The sequence below is a fragment of the Chelonoidis abingdonii genome, chromosome 19 (assembly GCF_003597395.2).
Source record: "Chelonoidis abingdonii isolate Lonesome George chromosome 19, CheloAbing_2.0, whole genome shotgun sequence".
Taxonomy (NCBI): Eukaryota; Metazoa; Chordata; order Testudines; family Testudinidae; genus Chelonoidis; species Chelonoidis abingdonii.
In genome coordinates, this window is record NC_133787.1 from 4466668 (window position 1) to 4488774 (window position 22107).

Genomic DNA, 22107 nt, shown 5'->3' on the forward strand with positions numbered 1-22107 from the left:
ACGTGAGATATTGAGAGGTTGGATGAGAGAGTGGATGGATAAGAGAGGCTGAATCTTAGATGTTCTTATGCAGGAAGAACAGTGCTATCTTGTATAAGCCACAGGAAAGCTATTGTGCAATTGTAATTGTACTGATCCTTTCTTGTATCTCTCTATTTGTTGAGCCAAGGGCCTTAGTTCCCATGAGTCGGCTGTGCCGGTTATACAGGAGCTGCATAAAAGCACTAAAATAGCCTTTCTGGACACTAAAACGTCATGCCTAGAGTCTTCTTTAGCCCTTTCCAAGGCTACAGCATGTGGGGTGTGGTGTCCTCCCTGGAAAGTGGGGAATCTCTGATTGCTTGCAGACCTTCAGGCGTGAGCTTGGGCTCCGAGGTCATGTTTTTATGCCCAGAAGCGTGTGTGTGTGTAGTTGTACAAGAAGGTTCAGGTTGCAGAGTAAAACACTGGCATTTCCTGGTCTGAAAGTTGAGTTGCTTGGACATTCTTACTCTGACCCTTGTGCATATGCTTTATGATCCGGTGTGAACATGTAATTATAGATAAATGTTTCCATCCTTCAGCATGCAGACTGTGCAGTGTGCAGTAGGGGGATTGGCACCCTTACAAGGCTGCGGGTGTACGGTCGCCTGTATTTGGAGGTTTGGGGTTTCCGTTGCTTGCTAGGATGGTCATGGACGCACGTTTGGGAGTCTCCCGGACAACAAACTCACTCCCGTGAGGCAGGTTGTCTCCTTCCAAGTGCTGAGGTGGTTAGTGACTTGTTCTTGGTGTCCTTCAACAAGGAGAAGCTGGTAGTTAAGAGACTCTAGATTCTGCTCCTGACTGCATCGTGTGCCTTAACAGCAGCCCTAACCTTCCTGTGCCCCAGTTGAGCACAGCCTCCAGCTTTTGTTGGATCTGCGTTAGTCGTCTCTCCTTGTCATGCCTTCCTGGAGGACAGTGCTTGGGACCATGGCATATGGCAGCTGTTCCAGTACAGTGTGGCTGAGTTCTCGGAAGATTCGTGAGACACACAGGTTATCCAGTGTCCTGTCCTTAGTCATGCTCTGTAGCCACGTGCATTGTTTTTTATATGTTCCCTGGTATCCTGGGACAGAGAGCAGGTTTTTGACCGGGGATGAAACTATATTACCTGATGAGTTTTGAGACTGAGCCCCAAGTGGCCTTGGAAAGGTTAGATTTTGAGTTGATTCCACCGTGCACGTCAAAAAGGGATTTCCATTGATGGGCAAAATAAGAAAAACGCTGCTTGCAAACTCAGTCAAAATCCGGTGATTTAGACTTGGACAAATGGGCTAGTGAATGAATAGTAAAAATAGGTATGATTTGCTGACCATGATTTGGGGACTTCACTGGCTCAGACACAGGTTTGATACAGGAGTGGGTGGGTGAGATTCTGTGGCCTGCGTTGTGCAGGAGGTCAGACTAGATCATAACGATCCCTTCTGACCTTAAGGATTCTATGACTTAAGGATATTTCCTTTGCATGCTTTTCATGTGATGTCGACAGTGTTTTAATGTTTACAAAACTTTAACTTTTTGAATCTTTTTGACTGTCTACTGTCATTAAATTGTCTGACCCACCCATCATTTCCTGCTACTGGGAAAACTGAAATAGATAAAAATCTAAAAACATAATAATAATAATCAATATTTGCCAAAGTAAAATAAATCGAACTCTGCCAAGCCTAGCAATAAGTGTTGGGATCTCTTTGGTCACACGTACTCTCCTCCTTGGGGCCAATGCAATATTACGCTCTCCAGTGCCTTTTTCAGTCTTTTTGTAAATGTCCCAAGCCATGGGGCTCTGTCTGGTTCCCTTGGGAGACTGTACAGTCAAACACGCTCCTTTTTCTGATTGTCACCATGTTTTCTTCCTGCTTGGTTTTAGCTCTTTTCATCACTCTGCTCATCTCAAATAATCCTTCCCTTTTGAACACTTGCATCTTCCTGCTGCTATCTTCTTATTATTCAAACATGGAATTTCTATCCAGAGATTCTGTGGTCCAGTTTGAGCCATTTTTTCCTATATTTGACTCTGCTTTCTTTCACATGTAGTGTCACTCCCCTACAGGTGTCACCTACTCGGTCATTCCTATATATTTGTACCCTGGATTACCATGTCCCAATGACTGTCGTCATTTCCCACGTTTCTGTGATGCTGTTATATAAATATCCTCATTTAATACCAGGCACTCAAGTTCACCCATCTTAGTATTTAGACTTGTAGCATTTATAGATAAACACTTATAAAATGTGTCAATATTTAGTTGTCCAGTAGAGTAGACCACAGTGTAAGGGACAGATGGTTTGGGGAAGCCAGCTGGATGCAGCGAAGACAAGTCAGAGTGTCTCCTAGTCTACGCGAAAAGTAGTAGGTTTTGTAGTGGTGCTCACAAAAGCCACAGATCACAAGGCTACAGCTAGTTTTTCAGACTCACAGACCACAAACAGCTTTGATCATAAGGGGACGTATTTTTAAATGTTCTTGGCTGGCAAAGCTCTCCTATTGCAATGAATGCTAACAGCAGAACACTAACTGGTGAGCCTCATCTCCACTTCACTTTGGCCTTCTGGGCAGGCAGCCAAGAAACTGCAGAAACAAAACAAAAATGTATCAGCGTTCCAGCCAAGCTAGCAACTTCTCACCTTGGAGAGACCTGGTATGTGGAGTTTCAGGAACCTCAGCTCCTCCACCAAGGCTAGGTCCACCTGAGAAAAGACCTAGCTAAAAGCAAGTAATGCACAGAAGGAAGGTGGTCCAGCCACATGCAATACTGACTGCAACTCCTTCATATCGCCCCAGTCCAGCAAACACACCCTCTTTCGAGATGGCAGACAGACAGCTTGCTAGCTAGCTAAGTAAGCTAACAAACTGCCGTTCTGCCTGCTGGAACTGGCCCAGCCAAACACAAATTGTGTGTGTACTGTCACAGCAGTGGCTCAGCCTTCTGTGCCCCATTCAGCACTGCAAACTGTGCCCCCACTCTGTATCCATTCAAGTATACAGTATCATTGCAGAGGGAGCATGAAGACCAAACGGCCTTGGAAAGCAGCTTCACTTCTGGTTTCAGAGCAATCCCTTAATGAACCCAGGATTTCTGTTTTGCAGGTTCAGCTTGTTCTCTGTACGCTACCATCATCTCAACATACAGAGAGGAAGCAGAGGAAACTGCTACCAGGGTGAACTTCAATGCCCCATTACTACCCCCTCCCTTTTCACCCCCATTCTCCACCCTTCCCTGCACTAGCAGGGTACAGTCTTGCCCCCCTCTGACCCAGAAGGAATGTTCTTTTCCCTCCTTGCAACACGAGCCATGATACAACAGCTGCAGCCTTCAGCTGACAGCAGGAACCCGGTCTGCTACAGAGCTCTGTTCACTACTTAGAGGTCACACAAGCTTTGACCTCCCTGTTACTGACACAGCACCTCCCCTTGGAGGAGGCTGTCTGCTTGGTAATGCTCCAACTCTCCGCTCTCCAGGCTCTGACACCCTCACCCCCCCCACCAACACATGGATGGGGCACAGCACAGAGAAGTCAGCAAGTAAGCTTCTACTTTTCCACCAGCCATCAGAACCAGTGTGTTCTGCAATGGGCAACTCCCAGCTGACACCCATTCATGGCTCCTTTTCTCATATCTCATCAATCCATACCTCACCTGCTTGCTGACAAACGCTGGCCTCTGCCGCAGGGGTAGGCACTGGTTTGTGACAGAGTGCTGCTATTTTCACTACATGGCGTCTCACACTAGCTAATCTGCCAGGAGTACAATACTGTCATGTTTCAGTCAATCCAAAGGCACCAATGCAAATACCCAGACGTATCCCCAGGAGACATCTGAGGTAGTGCCTTTTGGAGTGGTACTGCGTCCCATCTTCTGTAACAGTGTAACTTTGTATCTTCCAAAGAGCACAATAAAATCAGCAAGGTAGATTATGTTGTGGCCAAAGAGGACAGAGATCCAAAGGGTCCCAGCTATCAAATATTGTCCCCTGGCAATGAGTTCCCCAGGTTGAACTGTGCATCCTGTGAAGTACTTCTTCCTTGTGTGTGTTTTAAACTTTCTGCCTATTAATTTCATTGGGTGACCCCTGGTTCTTCTATTACAAGAAGGTGTAAATAACATTTCCTTACTCACTTTCTTCACAGCATTCATATTTATTAACTTCTATCATATCCCCCCTTGGTCGTCTCTTTTCTAAGCTGACAAGTTTCAGTCTTTTTAATCTCACCTCATATGGAAGTTGTTCCATACCCCTCATCATTTTTGTCATCCTTCTCTGTACTTTTTCCAGTTCTTAGTATACCTTTTTTGACACAGGATGACCAGAACTTCATGCAGAATTCAAGGTGTGGGCGTACCATGGATTTATATAGAGGCAGATGACATTTTCTGTCTTTATTATCTATCCCTTTCCTAATAGTTCCTAACACGGATAGCTTTTTTGGCTGCCGCTGCACATTGAGTGGATGTTTTCAGAGAACTATCCATAACGACTCCAAGATCTTTCTTGAGTGGTAACAGCTAATTTAGATCCCATCATTTTGTATGTATAGTTGGATTATATTTTCCAATGTGCATTCCTTTGCATTTATCAACACAGAATTTCATCTGCCATTTCCTTGCCCAGTCACCTAGTTTTGTGAGATCCCTTTGGAACTCTTCCCAGTCTGCTCTGGACTTACCTGTGTTGAGTAGTTTTCTATCGTCTGTAAACTTTGCTACTTCACTATTTACTTTTTCCAGATCATTTATGAATATGTTGAACAGTATTGGTCCCAATATAGGTCCCTCAGGGACCCTGCTATTTACCTCTCTCCTTTCTGAAAACTGTCCATTTATTCCTATCTTTTTCTTATCTTTTAACCAGTTTCTTATCACAATTTCTTACTTTACTTAAGAGCTTTTGGTGAGAGACCTTGTCAAAGGCTTTCTGAAAGTCTAAGTACACTATATCCACTCGATCACCCTTGTTTGTTGACCCCCTCAAAGAACTAATAGATTAGTGAGGCATGATTTTTATCTCTACAAAAGCCATGTTGACTCTTCTCCAATATACTGTGTTCATCTACGTGTGTGAGAATTCTGTTCTTTACTATTGTTTCAACCAATTTGCCTGATACTGAAGTTAGGCTTACTGGCCTATAATTGCCTGGATCAGCTCTGAATCCTTTCTAAAAAATTGGCATTTACTATCTGACAGTCATCTGGTACATAGGCTGATTTAAGTGACAGGTTACATACCACAGTTAGTGATTCTGCAATGTCGTTCAGAACTCTTGAATGAATACCATGTGGTTGTCCTAGTGACCTGTTACTGTTTAGTTTATCAGTTTGTACCAAGACCTCCTCTACTGACCTCTCGATCTGGGACAGTATCTCATCTAGAAAAAAATGTCTCAGGTGTGGGCATCTCCCTCACATCCTCTGCAGCGAAGACAGAAGCAGAGAACTCATTTAGCTCCTTTGCAAGGGTCTTGTCTGAGTGCTCCTTTAGCACCTTGATCATCCAGTGGCCCCACCAATTGCTTGGCAGACTTCCTGCCTCTGATGTACTCAACTTTTTTTTTGCTATTGGTTTGTGTCTTTTGCTAGGTGCTCTTCACATTCTTTTTTGGCCTGCCTAATTTGTACTTTTGCACTTGACTTACCAGAGTTTATGCTCCCATTTTCCTCAATGGGATTTGACGTCCAGTTTTTAAAAGGATGCCTTTTGCCTCTAACCACCTTTTACTCAGTCATTTAGTCATGACGGCATATTTTGGGTCTTAATATATTTTTTATTTGGGATATAAATTTAATTTAAGCCTCTATTATATGTTTTTAAAAAGTTTCCATGCAGCTTGCAGGCATTTCACTCTTGTGACTGTTCCTTTTAATCTGTTTAACTACCTTCCTCATTTTTGCATAGTTCCCCCTTTTGTAGTGGTAATGCTACTGTTGCGGGCTTCTTTGGTGGTCCCCCCCAAAACAAGAATGTTAAATTTAATTACTTCATGGTTGCCATTACCGAGTGGTACAGCTATTTTCACCTCTTGGACCAGACCCTGTGCTCTGTTTAGGATTAAATCAAGAATTACGTCTCCCCCGGGGGTTCCAGGACTAGCTGCTCCAGGAAACAGTCATTCTTGGTGTCTAGAAATGTTATCTCTGCATCCTGTCCTGAGAGGACATGTACCCAGTCAATATGGAGATAGCTGACATCCCTAATATTAGAGTTTTCTACTTCTATAGCCGCTGTAATCTCCCTGAGCATTTCACGGTCACTATCACCATCCAGGTCAGGTGATCAGTAGTGGTATTCCTGAGGTGAGCTAGGGCAGGTAAAGAGCTGTTCTGCGTGTAATTGGTAAGTGCTTGAGCTGGCAGTAGTCGAGCACTTTATCCTCCTCTCCTCTGCCTGTTCCTAGTTGCAGGTTATGCTCAGGAGATGTCTGACTGAATGGATCTTATGCCTTGTGTGCCCTCTGCGAGGTCCAGCGTGCTTTGCCTTGCTGTGTGTAGGCGATGCCCTAATGCAGCCCAGGCAGCCTTTGCAGAGTAGGGACGTTGCAGATGTGCACATGACGACCTGTCAGGGATTTTCCTGAGAATCGTGGCATGAAATCTTATCTTAAGTTGCTTTTGTTTGTAAGCAGACAGTATAGCCTGGAAACTGGTACCTTCGAGCATTGGCTGGTCCTAGCAGTGCATGCTTCAACCAGGGCTTGGTCTGAGTGTTTCACTGAGGTGCATCTTGATGGCTTGCGGCCGCTCATTCAGTGCTAATCACACTCCTGTGTTACAGCTATCTCTGCGTCTCTTCAGTCATAGACAAGGGGGGGCAGGGGGCTTCCCTTCAGGTGGCCATGACCGTGTTCTAATCTCCACAGCAGGGAGGGGGCTGTGGAGGCAGACTAGGGGATGCCTTTAAGCTGGGAGACTGCTAACAACGTCATGGAGTTGTGTCAATGTTGTAGTCTTGGTGAAGTGAGAAAAATCTTAACAGTCACTGAGAGCCCCGCAAAGCCCTTTGTCATAAGGGTGAGGCAGAAGCATGTGGGGACATGGAGGGCAACTGGAGGGGCAGGTACCCACCCCACGTGATATGGTGCTTGCTCCCAGCTTCAGCAGAGCTTGAAAAACTCACCCAGCCCCTGCTAGCCAGGCTGAATTAAGGGCTTGAGCAGAGCCAGGCCACGTCCTTCCTGCTTGGTTCCTCAAACCCTATTTCTGCCCTCCCCTTCTCACCCTCCTCTAGTCCCTTCCCCTCAATAACTTACCCTCCGGCCATCCAGAGGACAGCCTGGAGCCCTGCTCCCTGCCATGCTGGGCCTCCATTGCCCTTCATGTCGCTCAGCCTGCCGCACTCAGCAGTTCCATTCTAGCCCCACTCCCGTCCGCCTTCTGCCCTCTCTGCTCCTCCAGATGGGCTCTGATGGCCTCTTTCCGCTCAAATCCTTGTACGCCGCCTCATGGACCTACCAGCTTTCTTGGAGACTGTCCACCATGCCTATCCCAGTCTTGTGATCCCTTGGCCTTTGGCTCTATCCTCTCCCTGTTCTCCTATCTGACAGATTGCTCCTTCGGGACCTCGTCATCCTCCCTGCTCACTGAGGTCGCTCAGGGCACCGTGCTGGGCACCCTCGTCATCTCCCTTACGCTCCTTGGGCATCTCTGAGACTCCTCCCGTCTCTCAATCAGCCTCTGCTTTGCACTTGTCTCCCTCAAACTGAAATTTCAGCATGGCCAAATGCAACATGGCCACAGCTGAGCTGCTGATCTTCCCCAAAACCCTTCCCCCTCCCTACCTCTGTTGTGCTGGGCAGCACCAACCCACATTTGCGCCTTTGCCTGCCTGCTAGCCCAGCATCCAGGCAGTGTCTAAATCTCACACGTCTCCTTCTAGCTAGGCCAGGGGTTCTCAAACTGTGGGTGGGACCCCTCAGGGGGTTATGAGGTTATTACATGGGGGGTTGCGAGCTGTTAGCCTCCACCCTAAACCCCGCTTTGCCTCCAGCATTTATAATGGTGTTAAATGTATAAATAAGTGTGTTTAATGTTTACGGGGGGGTCGCACTCAGAGGCTTGGTGTGTGAAAGGGGTCACCAGGGCACAAGTTTGAACCACTGGTCTAGGATGTCAAAGCTTCTGTTGAAGCCCTGACCTTGCTTCCTGATTGCTGCAGCTTCCGCCCCTCCGACCTGGCCTGTCTTTCAAACTAGAATCTCTGTGGGAGAGGCTTGTGTGTCCAGTGCGTAACACGAGGCAGCCCTGGTTGGGGTGTGATCTGTAGCCTCTGCTGCGGTATAAATGATTCATGGGTTGAAGACAGAAGAGCCCTTAATCTGAGCCTCTGTAATAACGCAGCCATAGACCCGCACCCAGTGATTTTCTCCACCAAACTCATTGATTCAGGGCTTCTGGAAACCTCCAGCCTGGAAAGGCTGCAAGGTGATGGGGACTAATAACATGCAGTTTTCCTCTTACGCTGGGCAGCCTTATTAAACCCAGTATGTGCTCCCAAGTGAGTAGCCACAAGGTACAGGGGCCAGGCTTGGCACAGGGCTGCAGGAGCGCTGCATTCTCCCCACTGCATCTGTACAACGGCACCCATGCTGCTGTATGGTGCTTCCCCAGATGCAGCAGCTGAACACAGCCAGAGGGATGAAGACCTGTCATCCTCATCCCCATCAGTTTCCCTGGCTCCTGCTGGCCTTGCTAAGACAATGCTTTGTACACCCACAAAAGGGGGAGTGACATGAGGGGGTCCCGGTGGCTTGGGAGAGGGAGGGGAGTGGTGAGAAGAGATGTGTGGATGGCTGGGGTCTAGCTGATCTAAAGTTGGGAGTAAGCTTGGTTCCTCTCCCTCCAGGCTGGTAGACCTGTGAGTATTGGCAAGGAGACTGCTCTGGTTCCTGGGTACACCTGGCAACTTCCTACAGAGCCTTCAGGTTGACTGAAGAGGCAGCATTGACTGGTTCCAGAGGGTGTGGTATCTTCTGTGCAACATGTGCACTCACTTACTGCCCTGATGTCCATATCAGTAACATGCTTCCCCTCTCCTGTTCTTCCTAGTTACAGCTACATGATCGATAACGTCATCCTGCTGATCACCGGGACGTTGCACCAGCGCTCCATCGCGGAGCTGGTGCCCAAGTGCCATCCGCTAGGAAGCTTTGAGCAAATGGAAGCTGTGAATATTGCTCAGACCCCTGCAGAGCTCTACAATGCAATCCTGGTGGATACGCCCCTGGGTGAGCAGTGTTTATTCTAAGTGCCTTTCAGCTGGGCTTGGAACCGCTCTGCCCATTCATGCACTAGGATGGGCACAAACCTGTGTTTCTGAATCCGGGACTACAAAACTGTCTAACCACCGAGACAGGCATGGTGGGTTTTACTGCCTTGTATGTCTGTCTTGAACTATCTTGTGCATCTGCAACTCAGTGATCCCCTTAGTTCCCCATCAGCTGCTCTACAAATGGTCTTATGCAGAAACCTGAAGATAGAAAGTTGAAGCATGTTAAATGTAATTTTCTTTTAACACTATTGTCTTGACTGACACACAGGTAATGCAGGGCAGTTTAGCAAATAATCTGAAGGCCCTCTGAGGGAGTGAGGTAATTTTACTTAATTTAGCAAGTTTCCGGCACAGATTTACTATTCCCATTGGAACACTGAGCAGTTTAGTTGGTACGCTGGCCAGTTTTCTGTGGGCATCTTTCCTGATAGCTCCCACTTCCATTCCTCTCTGCCTTTACTTGTACTGATGCAGGCAGTAAGAACAAACAGTCACTCCATAAACCATGAGTGCTGTAAACCAGGAGTTCCGGTTGGAAAACTGACTTACCTTATACCGATCTGTAGAACGTGGAATCTAGCAGAAGTGTTACTGTTATGCTGGAAGAATAGTCAGCAGAGCCTTCTCTCACCAGCAGAGAGACATAACAGTAGAGGGGGAAAGTAACTCTCCAAGTGGGAGACGCCACTAATTTTGTTAAATGTTGGTAATTGCTGTGGTCTGCAGAGCCAGACTTGTCTATGTCCCACTGTGAAACAAGTACCAGCAAGAGACAGACAGACAGACCTAAAGCCAGTAGGGAGCAGATGAGCGAATGCTTCCATTGTGCACAGTGGCTGTCTAGAGACACAGGCCTCCTGGGCAACTGTGGCAAACAGAGTTAAAAGAACAAAATCGATAGAATGATTCACGAACAGTTCTTCTAGCTGCTCCAGAAAGGATGCAATTCCCCAATAGACTTAAGAGTCCTAGTGGCACAGTTGGAAGCAGTCTAGATTTTCATAGCTGGGAGAGAGTGTGCTTCCCATAAACACAACCTGGGATGATGAGGCTGAGAAATAGTTGATGGGAAAATGACTAATTAGACAAGGAACCAAGAAATTGGTCAAAAACTGAACCAATAGTGAGAGCTCTTGCTCCCACGTATTGAGCCTTCTGCTAGGGAAGGATCCCCTGCAGCAAAGCCAAAGCGTTGACATACATTCCCTGAACATGAGCGTGGGAAAACAGAAAGCGAACTCTAGCATAAAAGGGGCAGCAAGATGGGAGCGGAATGAAAACCGGGACCCTTACACACATAGCAACCGCAAGTGTAACGGAAGGTACTGCAAACTCTAGTACGTGGGAAGTGTGTTCTCCAGTTACTGGTGTCCTGTCTCACAGGATGCAAATTCCCAAAGCTGAAATGCATTGTTTAAAAAAAGTCTGACCAGCTGTCCAGTGTGTCCATCTCTAGGCTCCAAGTGTCCAGGGTTTATATTGAATGAAAACGACTATCTCTTGCTGAGAAACAAGGCAGCGTAGAACATTCCTGTAGGCCAGAGTCTTTAATCCAGCCCTTTATCTTCCTAAAAGCTTAATATCCTCTGCCTTCGTGAATGTCCCATCACCATTACAGGCACATGGACTTCCCTCTTTCCCCCATTTGATTGCATATGCCTTCTTTTTGTCTACTTCAGCATTTGTTCTCCACCGTGGCTGGTGCTGGCCCGGTCCTGGGGAATAGCGAAGTGCTGCCTAACAAACACACACACTAACTGCTACTGCTGCAGTCTGACATGCACCCGAGTCTGAGACCTAATAATCTTGCAGCTCAAGGCACCCTAGGAAATTCGATTTCTAAATGGCACTAGTGTCACCACCATAAAATTACTGGTAAGACACTGCCCCTTCCTGCAGAGCTCTGTGGGACGCCTGGTGGTTCCCTGGCTTTGTGGCACCTTTAACTCCCAGGGACTAGAAAAGCCACAGCCAGTCTCTTTCAGAAGAGTTCAGCTCTCATCTGGGCACCAGAATACGGGCCTGATTATTCTGAGCTCAACTCCCAATCCAAGCACTTCTGAACATCCAGCTGTAAGGGTCATGCTGGGTGCCGTGCCTTTGGAAACCTGGTCTCTTGCTTGCAAAGGTCTTACACTCCAGTCCCTCTCTGGGGAGCACAATCTGCAACTCGGAGCAGCAGGAGCACGCTGCAGTTTTGCTCATGGCTTTCTCTGTCTGTTTCAGCTGCCTTCTTCCAGGATTGCATTTCCGAGCAGGACCTCGATGAAATGAACATCGAAATCATCCGAAACACGCTGTATAAGGTAAATGTGGCCCTCGTGGGAAGGGAAGGAGCTAATGAAACAGTTTCCTGGAGTAACAAACATCAGTGACTCGTGCTGCGATGGAGGGGCGTTGCTGGTCATTCTACTGTGGAGGGAGCTGAGCAGGGGGTACGCTCATGGAGCGCTGTCCTAGCTGGCTATTTCCAATGACAGCTTTTCCAGGCTGGGTAAGGAGAGAGTGGTTAGTATGTTCGCTGTATGTCGTAAAGCCAGCTAGAAGCAGTTCCCCCCGGGAGCAATGAAGCAGTTAAAACATGACCGAGAACAGAGTCTGTGTCCAGGATGGAATGAAGCAGTGTGCCAGGCGGGGGGGTCTGGAGGTTGGTTCACACAGTGCTATTATATCCAGCTTGCTAGTGCCAGCTGCTTCCAATCTCTGCTGCGGTGTCAGATGGCTGGCAGCGAGGGTGTCCTTAAAGTACCCTTTGACCTCGCCTCTCTGAATAACCTTGCATGAGTTGTGCAGGCTCTGGCAGAGGGCTGTTCCTTGGCTGACAGAGGTGGCCACAGAATCCATGTGAAGTGGAGGCTTGACCTAGCCAACGTGAAGACTGCTTCCTCGGGCCTGGCTCCGAGATCATGGACCAGTAATGTGCTTTTTTAAAAAGTGAAGGTTTGCTTGGGAAAAGGCTTCAGGGCCTCAGCGGAGCTGCTAGAACAATGGATACCCCAGCAATGCAGCAGCATAGAGGAATAAGGAGACGGAATGTGTACAGAGCTAACTGCAGCTCCTACCAGTACAGTCTGGTTCTAGCCAGCACTTTCAGGAACTTTTCATTAATATGAAAACCAACTCATGTGCTTGTCACAGCCAGTGCTGCCATGAGGCTATCACTCCATCTTGAGTGTCTGGTAAAGGGCGGGTACAGATTATATCTGTCTTCCTTGTTTTCATAATTGGGACTAGCCAACAGCTGGGGTGTGACCTCTGCTTCTGATGGGTAGTAGTGAAGGTCAGTTTCAGAATGGAGGATAGTTAGAGGAAAACGTGCTAAGCTGAGTGTGGTCTCTTGCATGCAGCATATGTGCACACGTGTGTATATGCCTGCCATGTGCAAACAGCTTGGGGCAGTGTATTTGTGTAAAAAACAAAACGCACACATCCCTGCATGTACTCTGGTCCTCCTCAGTGCTCTTTTCTAAACCCCTCTGGTTCTGCAGAAAAGGACCTGGGGTTTACAGTGAACGAGAAGCTGGATATGAGTCGTCAATGTGCCCTTGTTGCCAAGAAGGCCAACAGTATTTTGGGCTGTATTAATAGGGGCATCGCCAGCAGATCGAGGGAAGTGATTATTCCCCTCTATTCGGCATTGGTGTGGCCACGTCTGGAGTATTGCGTCCAGTTTTGGGCCCCACACCACAAGAAAGGATGTGGACAAATTGGAGATAGTCCAGTAGTGGGCAACGAAAATGATTAGGGGGCTGGGACACATGACTTACGAGGAGAGGCTGAGGGAACTGGGGTTATTTAGTCTGCAGAGGAGAAGAGTAAGGGGGGATTTGATAGCAGCCTTCAATTGCCTGAAGGGGGGTTCCAAAGAGGATGGAGCTCGGCTGTTCTCAGTGGTAGCAGATGACAGAACAAGGAGTAATGGTCTCAAGTTGCAGTGGGGGAGGTCTAGGTTGGATATTAGGAAACAATATTTCACTAGGAAGGTGGTGAAGCACTGGAATGGGTTCCCTAGGGAGGTGGTGGAATCTTCTTCCTTAGAGGTTTTTAAGGCCCAGCTTGACAAAGCCCTGGCTGGGATGATTTAGTTGGGGTTGGTCCTGCTTTGATAGAGGGTGGGACTAGATGACCTCCTGAGGTCTCTTCTAACCCCAATCTTCTATGATTGTGTGTGGTGTGGTGGCCAGTACTGTGCACAGTATCCAGTGGTTGATATAAAGGTGCTAGAATGTTCTGTGGTGGTCTCCATCCCGGGCCTTGTGCATCCAAATGGCGTTTGCTTTTCTGACCACAGCTGCACGTGGAGCAGAGGTCTCTGTTGAGCTGCCCATAGCAACATTGTGTTGCCCATTCTCTCGGGTTTTAGTTGTCTCTGAGGTTTCCCTTGCTGCACACTCCCTTTCCAGATGTTTAATAAATATGTTAAACAACATGGGACCTAGGACAGTGTCTTGAGGCCTTGCTGTTTGCTTTCTGTCTCCTAGGCAGTTTTTGATCCATGACAACACTTTGTCTCTCGCCCCGTGACGATATCAGTTCAGTCTGTTGGGTACAAAAGGCACGTAAGGGTATAATTCCGCAGGTCACCCATGAACTACTTAAATACGGGCAGGTTTGCCTCCCTTCAGTTCTCTGAAACAGTGGCTGATGCCTGTGATCAAAAGGACCTCAGTCAACTGCCAAACATTCTACAGCTCCTAGTTTTGCTTTTAAACTCCTTGCATTTGTATAGAAACTGTTCTAGATTTGTTTTGGAGTAATAATTCCCAGCTCCTGTACAGTGCTTTTTTTTTAAGATGGTGTTTGATTTGTATTTAATTCCTTTATAGGACACTGCTGATTTTGCAGACTTTGCCTGTGTTCTTACCTCTGGTTGCTGGAAGCAATACTCCAGCAATACTCCTCAGCACAGGGACAGTCTCTAGCGACATGTGCAGTGCATGACAGGCCTGAGCCCCTTTAGACCCTATGGTATTTGTCAATAACCCTCCCAAGGGGCTGGCTGCTTGCTCTGGGCCACTTAGCGTGCGGAGTTCCCCAGTAGCTCTGCGCACTGGCTAGCAGAAAACTCTAAAATGCTTGTCTGGCTCGTGTAACTCAATAGCAGAAAGGATTTTCTTCAACTTTTCTCCCCAGATTTGCTTCCAGGCTGAGGTCAAACATGGTGCAAGGAGTGAGTGCTCTCAAGGAGCTGGTCAGAAAGCTCTGTGAGAGATCTGGGGCTGCAGTGGCAGTCCTGGCCCGAGAGTGGTGAAAGGCAGAGCTGAAGGCAATGAGTGTTGGGCAGATGCCGTCACCCTGGTGCCCAAGCGAGAGCACCCCATCCTGGGGCACGTCACATTCTTGATTTCTCAGTTGAAAGCCCTTTTGGAAATGAGGAACACCTTTGCCCAGAGCGGCAGTTGTGCAGGGCAGCACTCCCCACTGCCTCCTGCTGGTGTACCTTTCTCGCTCCCTCCCCACTGAGGTTTCCTTGCATGTTCACAACTGGAACATGTCGTGAGGTGACTTGCTGTGAGGCAGCATCTTCCTAGGAAGAGTTTCACTTTAATGGCACTTCTCTGGTCTCTCATTGGAGTCTGAAGCGACAGCCTGGTATCTCAGCATGTGTCTGACCCCAGAGGCCCTTTAATCTCTCCAACTGTCATTCCACAATGACCCCCCCCCCCCCCCGCAACTGCTCCCTGGGGGAGAGGAGTGCAGGGAGCTTGTCTTGATAGAAGGGGTGGGTTGAAGGTGTCTTGCATTTTCTGTTAGCTATCCAAACATAGATGGCACTTCACAGAACAAATGAGTCTACAGTCTGCGCATAGATCAGACCGGAGTGATTCTGAGCTAAACAATGAGACTGTGGTTCCTTTGGTTTTTCTGTGGCCATCAGGCCCTCAATGGGGACTTCCTAGGAGTGACCCTGTGCAGCACAGTGGAGCTGAATGAGACATTCCAGCAGTTTACATCACTAGTCCTGCAGGTGGTTGGTGTTGCAGTCCTAGGGTAGGTGTGGCTGTGATGGGTTGGATCACAGAACCCCTGCCCTGGGAGCTGCCACCTGGTGTGCCAAGACTACCTCTGCTCCTGCTTTTCCTGCCACCTTGGGACCCCAGCACCCTGTCTTGCTGAGCCAGGCACACCCGTCTGCTCCAACACAGATCCAGGGTCTGAATCACGTCCCCTAACAGCTGTAAGCTTGACAGAAAGCAGCTTACAGAAGTGTTCTTGTCTTTTAACACTTAAATGCCCAACATCCAATGGGGTCTAAATCCAAATAAATCCATTTTGCCCTGTATAAAGGTTATACAGGGTAAACTCATAAATTGTTCGCCCTCTAAAACACAGAGAGAGAAGCACAGCTGTTCCCCCTCTCCCCCATGTATAACTGCAGACTCTGGGTTAATAAGTAAAAGGTGATTTTTATTAAACATAGACAGTAGGATTTAAGTGGTTTTAAGTAGGAACAGACAGAACAAAGTGAATTAACAAATGAAATGAAGCAAAATAAAACGGGCAAATTTAAGCCTAATATCTGTATTCAATTGCATTACTGTAACATCTCACTCTGAGACATGTTTCAATATGTTTCTTTCACAGACTGGATGCCTTCCTAGTCTGGGCACAATCCTTTCCCCTGGTACAGCCCTTGTTCTAGCTCAGGTGGTACCTAGGGGATTCCTCATGATGGCTGCGCCTCTTCGTTCGTTCTGTTCCACCCCTTTATATATCTTTTGCATAAGGCGGGAATCCTTTGTCCCTCACTGGGTTCCCACCCACCCCCTTATCAATGGAAAAGCACCAGGTTAAAGATGGATTCCAGTTCACGTGACATGATCACATGGCACTGTAAGACTCATTACCCACTTGCCAGCACACATGTCGACAGGAAGACTCACAAGTAAAACAGAGCCATTTACAGCTGTGACAGTGCTGCCCGTGGGAACCAGCTGAGGTTACTCAGTCAGGGTGAACTGCAAACAAAACAGGGCAGACAAATCCCAAATGTGGTGGTTATTCCACTACTTAGATTTACCAACCAGCACAAAAGAGCTTCTATAGTACCTCACTGGTTACTTAGAAGTTTAAACCACGCAGTTCCCTTAAAGTGCCCAGCCTCAGGCCTCCGTCCAGACACACTTGTCAAACATATGATGATGATTCCTGAAAATCTTACTTCATCATATAAAAGAAAAGGTTCTTCCAATCCCAAAGGATCAGCCACATACCCAGGTTCAATTATAACTTAGATCTTACCCAAAATACATGCTATAGCCAATTCTTATTAACTAAGCTAAAATTTTTAGAAAAAGAAAAGAGAGAGAGTGTTGGTTAAAAGATCAATATACATACAGACTTGAATTCAATTCTTGAGGTTCAGATACATAGTAGAGGTGAGCTTGTAGTTGCCAAAAGTCCTTTAGAAATAGTCCATAGGTTATAGTCCAATGTCCATATTCAGGGTGGCTCCAGTCAATGACTGGGGATCTCAATCCTTGTGGCTTAAGGTTTCCCCTCTTGAAACCCAAAGCAGATCTGAGATGAAGCAGGATCATGTCCCAGGCTTCTTATACATTTCCAGCAGCCTTTCAGCCTGAGAAAACAATAGGCTTAACTCCTTCTCCCAAACATCTTGGCAATTAGCACAGAGTAATTTATCCATTAAACAGTTCAGATACAGGTTACCACAACCTTCAAAGAGACATAGACAATAATGCTATTTCACTTCAGTGTCTTCCTAAATGTTAATGTTCCTTTTTTGATCTTTGAATTAAAACTAGAACAATAGACAAGACTTGTTTGCTTACATCACAAGACCTGAGCAAACACCTCCCCTTCTACCTCTAAATGCAGACTTGTATTTCAAAGCTCTATTCATTTACATATCTTGCTAACCAGTTCTTAAGGTTCACCCATGGGTCAGGTCAGTCGGTGAGGTGAGTCAGTTATCTCTTTCTGGCCCTGTCACCTTTCAATGAGATTATATTACACTCATAACGTCACAACAGTCAATTGTCCTGGCTGACGGGAGCCATCGAGATTCCAAGCCACCATTAATGGCCTGCACTTTGCATAATTACAATAGGCCCTCCGAGTTATATTTCATATTTCTAGTTTGATACAAGTGTTACATTTATACAAATAGGATGAGCACACTCAGTAGATAAGCTTTGTAATGATACCTTACAAGAGACCTTTTGCATGAAGCATATTCCAGTTACATTAGCATATTTTCATAAAATCATAGAGTGCAATGTCACAGTAGCTTTGCATCTCTTGTACCTTATCAGACAGCCTGCCCCATGGGAGGTAAGGTGGTAGGCACAGGGCCTTCAGTAGGAAGTGCCTTCTGACCTGGAAGTGCTACTCTATGGACCATGAAGTGTGTTAGCACAAATTCAGGCAGCCTGTTACTGGCTAGACCAGAGTGAGTCACCCCACACCAGGAACTCCAGCATACCCTGCCTCACTGCCTATTTGTTTGGTTCATAGACTGGAAGACAAGAAGGGACCAATTAGAGGAGCTGTAGATGTTTTCACAGTGAGTGCCAGGCTGCCTACCTACTTCTGAAATCCACCTGCAGCCTTTCTCTTCTTGGCCTCCCTCCACTTCCATGGAAGCATGGTGATTGGAGTGGGTGGAGCTTCATGGGGATGTACCAGATGAGCAGTAGTGACAGGAGACGCGTGCCATGATGCAGAGGTCCTACTGGGCTCACGTCTTGAGGCCTTTGGACCCATTCAGAAATGCTTGGGGATCATGTGGGCTGTAGATAAGTGTCACTCATCCTCTCATCTGCTTGTCTCCTCAGGCATACCTAGAATCCTTCTACAAGTTCTGCAACATCCTGGGAGGCACAACTGCAGACGCCATGTGTCCAATCCTGGAGGTAGGCTGCAGACGGGACACCCCTGCACATTCTGCATGGTATAATGTAACAGTAATAGCACTGTGCGCTGCTCAGCGCTCTCCAACCAGAGCAGCTCAGAGCTGCCGATCGACCGCAGAGACGTTGGTTTCTAAAATGCCTTTGCACCTCCGTGCATTTGGCTAGCTTGCTTGGTTGGGGAGCCAGGAGAAGCTGTTGCTAGCACTGGGAAGCAGGTGATGTCATCGCAGCAGGCTCCACAAACACCTTCCCACTTTGCCCTCTGCCAGAAATGCAAAAGGCCTGGGAGGTGGTGCATTTTGACTTGGAGAGGAGCCCGGGGACAGAGCAAGTTATGAAGCAGCCGGAAGGGCAGAGGGTGGGATGTGGCTCTCCCCATTCTGGGCAGCCAAGCCCATGAGTATTCCTTCCACGGGTCTCTGCTCAAGTGGCCAGGCGCATACCTGTCCCTGGGCGCACTCTGCTCCTCAGCCAAAGGGACTGGTGGAAACCTCTTGTCAAGGCTGATTCCCCACTCTGGCACTTCAAGTGCAGAAGGTGGGGGTCTGCAAGGATTCTAAAAATTAATACTGGCCACTCCAGGCTTGTATTAAACTCCCAAGGTTGCAGCTTTTCTCTGACCTTGGCTGGGTAGATGCCGCCACCAACCAAATGCAAACCCCTGGGAACCCAGGAAGGTGCACTTGCGAATTCCTTCCTGTAGGTGTGTACGTACACGTGTACATGCATGCGTGCATACGTGTACGTACACACACACACTATTAGCTATTGCCCCCAGCTATTTAAACAATATGCACAAACGTCTTAGGACACCAAAAATTCAATCCTGTTCTTTAAAAAAAAAAAAAAAAAAAAAAAAAAAAAAGGGGGTTCTTTTTGGTTTTTAATAAAATTTAAGAAAATACATCTGGAACTTAGGCTTTTGTTAGATTTTAAAAGAGCAGATCCAAAAATTAAGTGCCCAAAATATCTTCCTTCGGGTTCAGCTTAAAGGTTACAAGCAAACAAAAGCATCTGGGGTTAGCACGGAGGAATCCACCAGCCAATAGAAATAAACAGAAATAAACATAATTGCATCTTTCTAAACATTTCTGACCTACTTACACATCCGGGGGTTCCAAATACGTCATTCTAGGTATGAGCTGATGCTCTAGGATCATACCCGGCTTAAAGCTTCTCGTAGCATAACCCTTTCCTGTTCCCCTGTTTCCTGGAGAACAGCAACAGATGCACAGAGGAAGTTCTTTCCTCATTTTAAAAAGTTCTAGCCTTCCCATTGGTTCTTCTGGTCAGGTGCCCGCTCCCTTTTCTTTACTTGGGGGACTTTTTAACCCTTTACAGGTAAAGCAAGCAGAGAGCTGCCACCAAAAGGGACTTTATAGCTAACTGGCTGGCTCCCCTGCCCTGCCTTCATTTATCACACCACCTGTGGCCAGAGCTTTCACACACCTTGTCTCTGTTGCGAACTCCTGGCAATGGAGTGCAACGCTGCGCCTCTTGCAAGGCTGTCTCCACCAGTTCAGCCTTGTTCCCTTTGATTATTGCATATAGTGCCAAGAAGCCAGCATCTGAACAGCGATTCTGCAGACAGGCTGCCCAAATCTGTGCCTGGCTTTAGAAAATCGACCCTGGGGCAGTGACTGCGTGCGGCACACGAGCACCCGAGCGCAGTAGGTGGGACAAGCAGTTGATTTGCTAGCACAGAGACCAAACCGATTAGTCGAGACGTGGTCCCCAGGTTTTCAGGCCATCGCTCCCAGTTCCTGAGCACTCCTCAGCCTGGCTCTGAAGCCAGGCTGCTCAGTAGGAACGGTGACTCCCTCTGCCACCTGGCATTGTGCCCCACAAACAGCAGCTGGCTGGGGGGCTCTGGCCACATGTGCCAGGCTTGTGCCACAGGCTGTAGCCTGGCCCTGCTGAGGGTGGCAGAACTGTGACCGGTTTGTGCCCTCTCCAGTGCTCTCACGTGCCCTAACGAATCTGGATTTGGTCTTTTTCACTGGCCTGGCCTTGCTCCATTCATCGGCCTGCAGCTTGAACCCTGCATTTGCCAACTCCCAGCTGAGGGTTTGTGCTTTACCCAAGGGCACAGCACAGCCTAATGCTGCTTGTCTTTCTCTTAGTTTGAAGCAGACAGGAGAGCCTTCATCATCACCATTAACTCGTTTGGCACGGAGCTCTCCAAAGAGGACCGAGCTAAGCTGTTCCCGCACTGCGGGAAGCTCTACCCTGAGGGTCTGGCCCAGCTAGCCAGAGCAGATGACTATGAGCAAGTCAAAACAGTAGCTGACTACTACCCTGTAAGTACCCTCGGGCGGGGGGAGGTCCCAGGAGCCGACTGCTTTCCACGCATTGATCAGCAAGTTTGTGACACAACATGCACAGAGAAGGGGGGTGGGGGCGGATACCCTGGTGCATTTCAGGATTTGTCTGGCAGGGGCTCAGCAATGCTTCCTGTGCCTGAGAGAGGGCTGGACCGCGCTCCCTCCGGCATCACTCGGTGCTGTGCTGGTTGCAGGTGGGATACAAGGTGCAATTTACTCTTTTTCCTCTGCTGAAGAGCCTGAGTCATCTGCTTCACAGGGGCATTGAGACCCAGTTCTGAGTTCCCATGTCCCCATCCAGGCTGGGATCACGGAGCAACAGGGGCCACTCGTGGAGGTGGTGGCTTAAGGGACGACCCCCCCCGCCTTATGACTGGACCCTAGCGTTAGAATGCTGTATGGCGAGTGCCTGGAAACCTGTCGGGGACCTGTTCAAATGGCATGAAACCTGTTGGGAGCCTGAGGATGGAGACCCATCTCGTCTAAAATGATGCACCTCCATGGCAGGAATCTGTAGCCAAGGGCTTGTCTCAACACACACTGCACTGGTTTAACGAAAGGTGCCTGATCTGCACCTGTAACGCTCCAGGAGCCAGGTTTAAACCAGTGAGTGCCCACACAGAGTAGCCCTGGTTTATTCATAGACTCCAAGGCCAGAACGGACTACTGGGTTCAGCTAATGTGACCTCCTTTATAACACAGGCCAGAGAACGGTCCTGAGTTAATTCCTGTTGGAACCAGAGCAATGACATCAGTTTCATATTTGCACTTGTCTACATGCAAACCAGGCCCCAAATCTGCAGTCACTGACACCTGTAGTTTCAATGAAAAACTGTGTGGACGCTCTCACTCCAGATTAAGTGCCCTATTTCCAAATAATGTAAGTGGGTGGCCAATCAGTGCTTGCTGCAGAGAATCCTGGCCTTCCTGCGGGAGCCAGCCCAATGCTCTGCTGCTGCCAGCCTGGTGGACAAGTCTACTTCACTTCTGACCGTCATTTGGTGCAGACTGTTGTGAGAAATTGCCCGGGATGAAGACGCACTGGGGGCTGGATGATGTATAAGCACTCTGCAGGGAGTGTGCTGCTAGAGCAGGACTGGGAGGGACGATGCTGATGCTGTGCCAGGTTCTTGCTTTGATGCGTTCCTTGACCCCTTCCTCTTGCCGTAGGAATACAAACTGCTGTTTGAAGGAGCCGGCAGCAACCCTGGAGACAAAACCCTTGAGGACCGTTTTTTCGAGCATGAGGTGAGGGAAGGACCCTCTGTGCTGAGCCATAGGAGCTGCTGCAGCGCTCAGCGGAAGTCTCCAGACCATCTGCAAAGGGATGTCTGGCAGCAGAGTCGCAGTCACACGGTGTAGGGGGGCGACTGGCTCAGACGTTCTGTGCCCTGCCCCTGCTTTTCTTCCCAATCCCTAGCTCCCTGCCAGGTGATTCACCATAGAACCTAGGGAGCAACAGTGATGCTTGCAAAGGGCTCCTGGGGCTTCCCCGGCAAGATAGTGGCAACCCAAACCTGGTGGGTATGTCCCTGTTCTCCTCCCGCACGCCACCCTCCTGCCCTGGCAGCTGGTGCTCAAGGATAGGCTTCTCCTACGGACTCTGCACAGGCACTGAGC

The 22107-nt window shown here is 48.1% G+C and overlaps 1 protein-coding gene across 1 annotated transcript in view; it reads left to right on the plus strand.

Annotated features, from left to right (window-relative positions):
* ATP6V0D1 (ATPase H+ transporting V0 subunit d1) overlaps nt 1-22107 on the plus strand; it is a 61395-nt gene that overhangs the window by 37034 nt on the left and 2254 nt on the right. The window contains exons 2-6 of the mRNA XM_032788467.2: nt 9065-9243; nt 11514-11593; nt 18086-18163; nt 20287-20463; nt 21658-21735. Of these exons, the coding sequence (XP_032644358.1) occupies nt 9065-9243; nt 11514-11593; nt 18086-18163; nt 20287-20463; nt 21658-21735 (592 nt within the window). The remainder of the gene's footprint in view (nt 1-9064; nt 9244-11513; nt 11594-18085; nt 18164-20286; nt 20464-21657; nt 21736-22107) is intronic.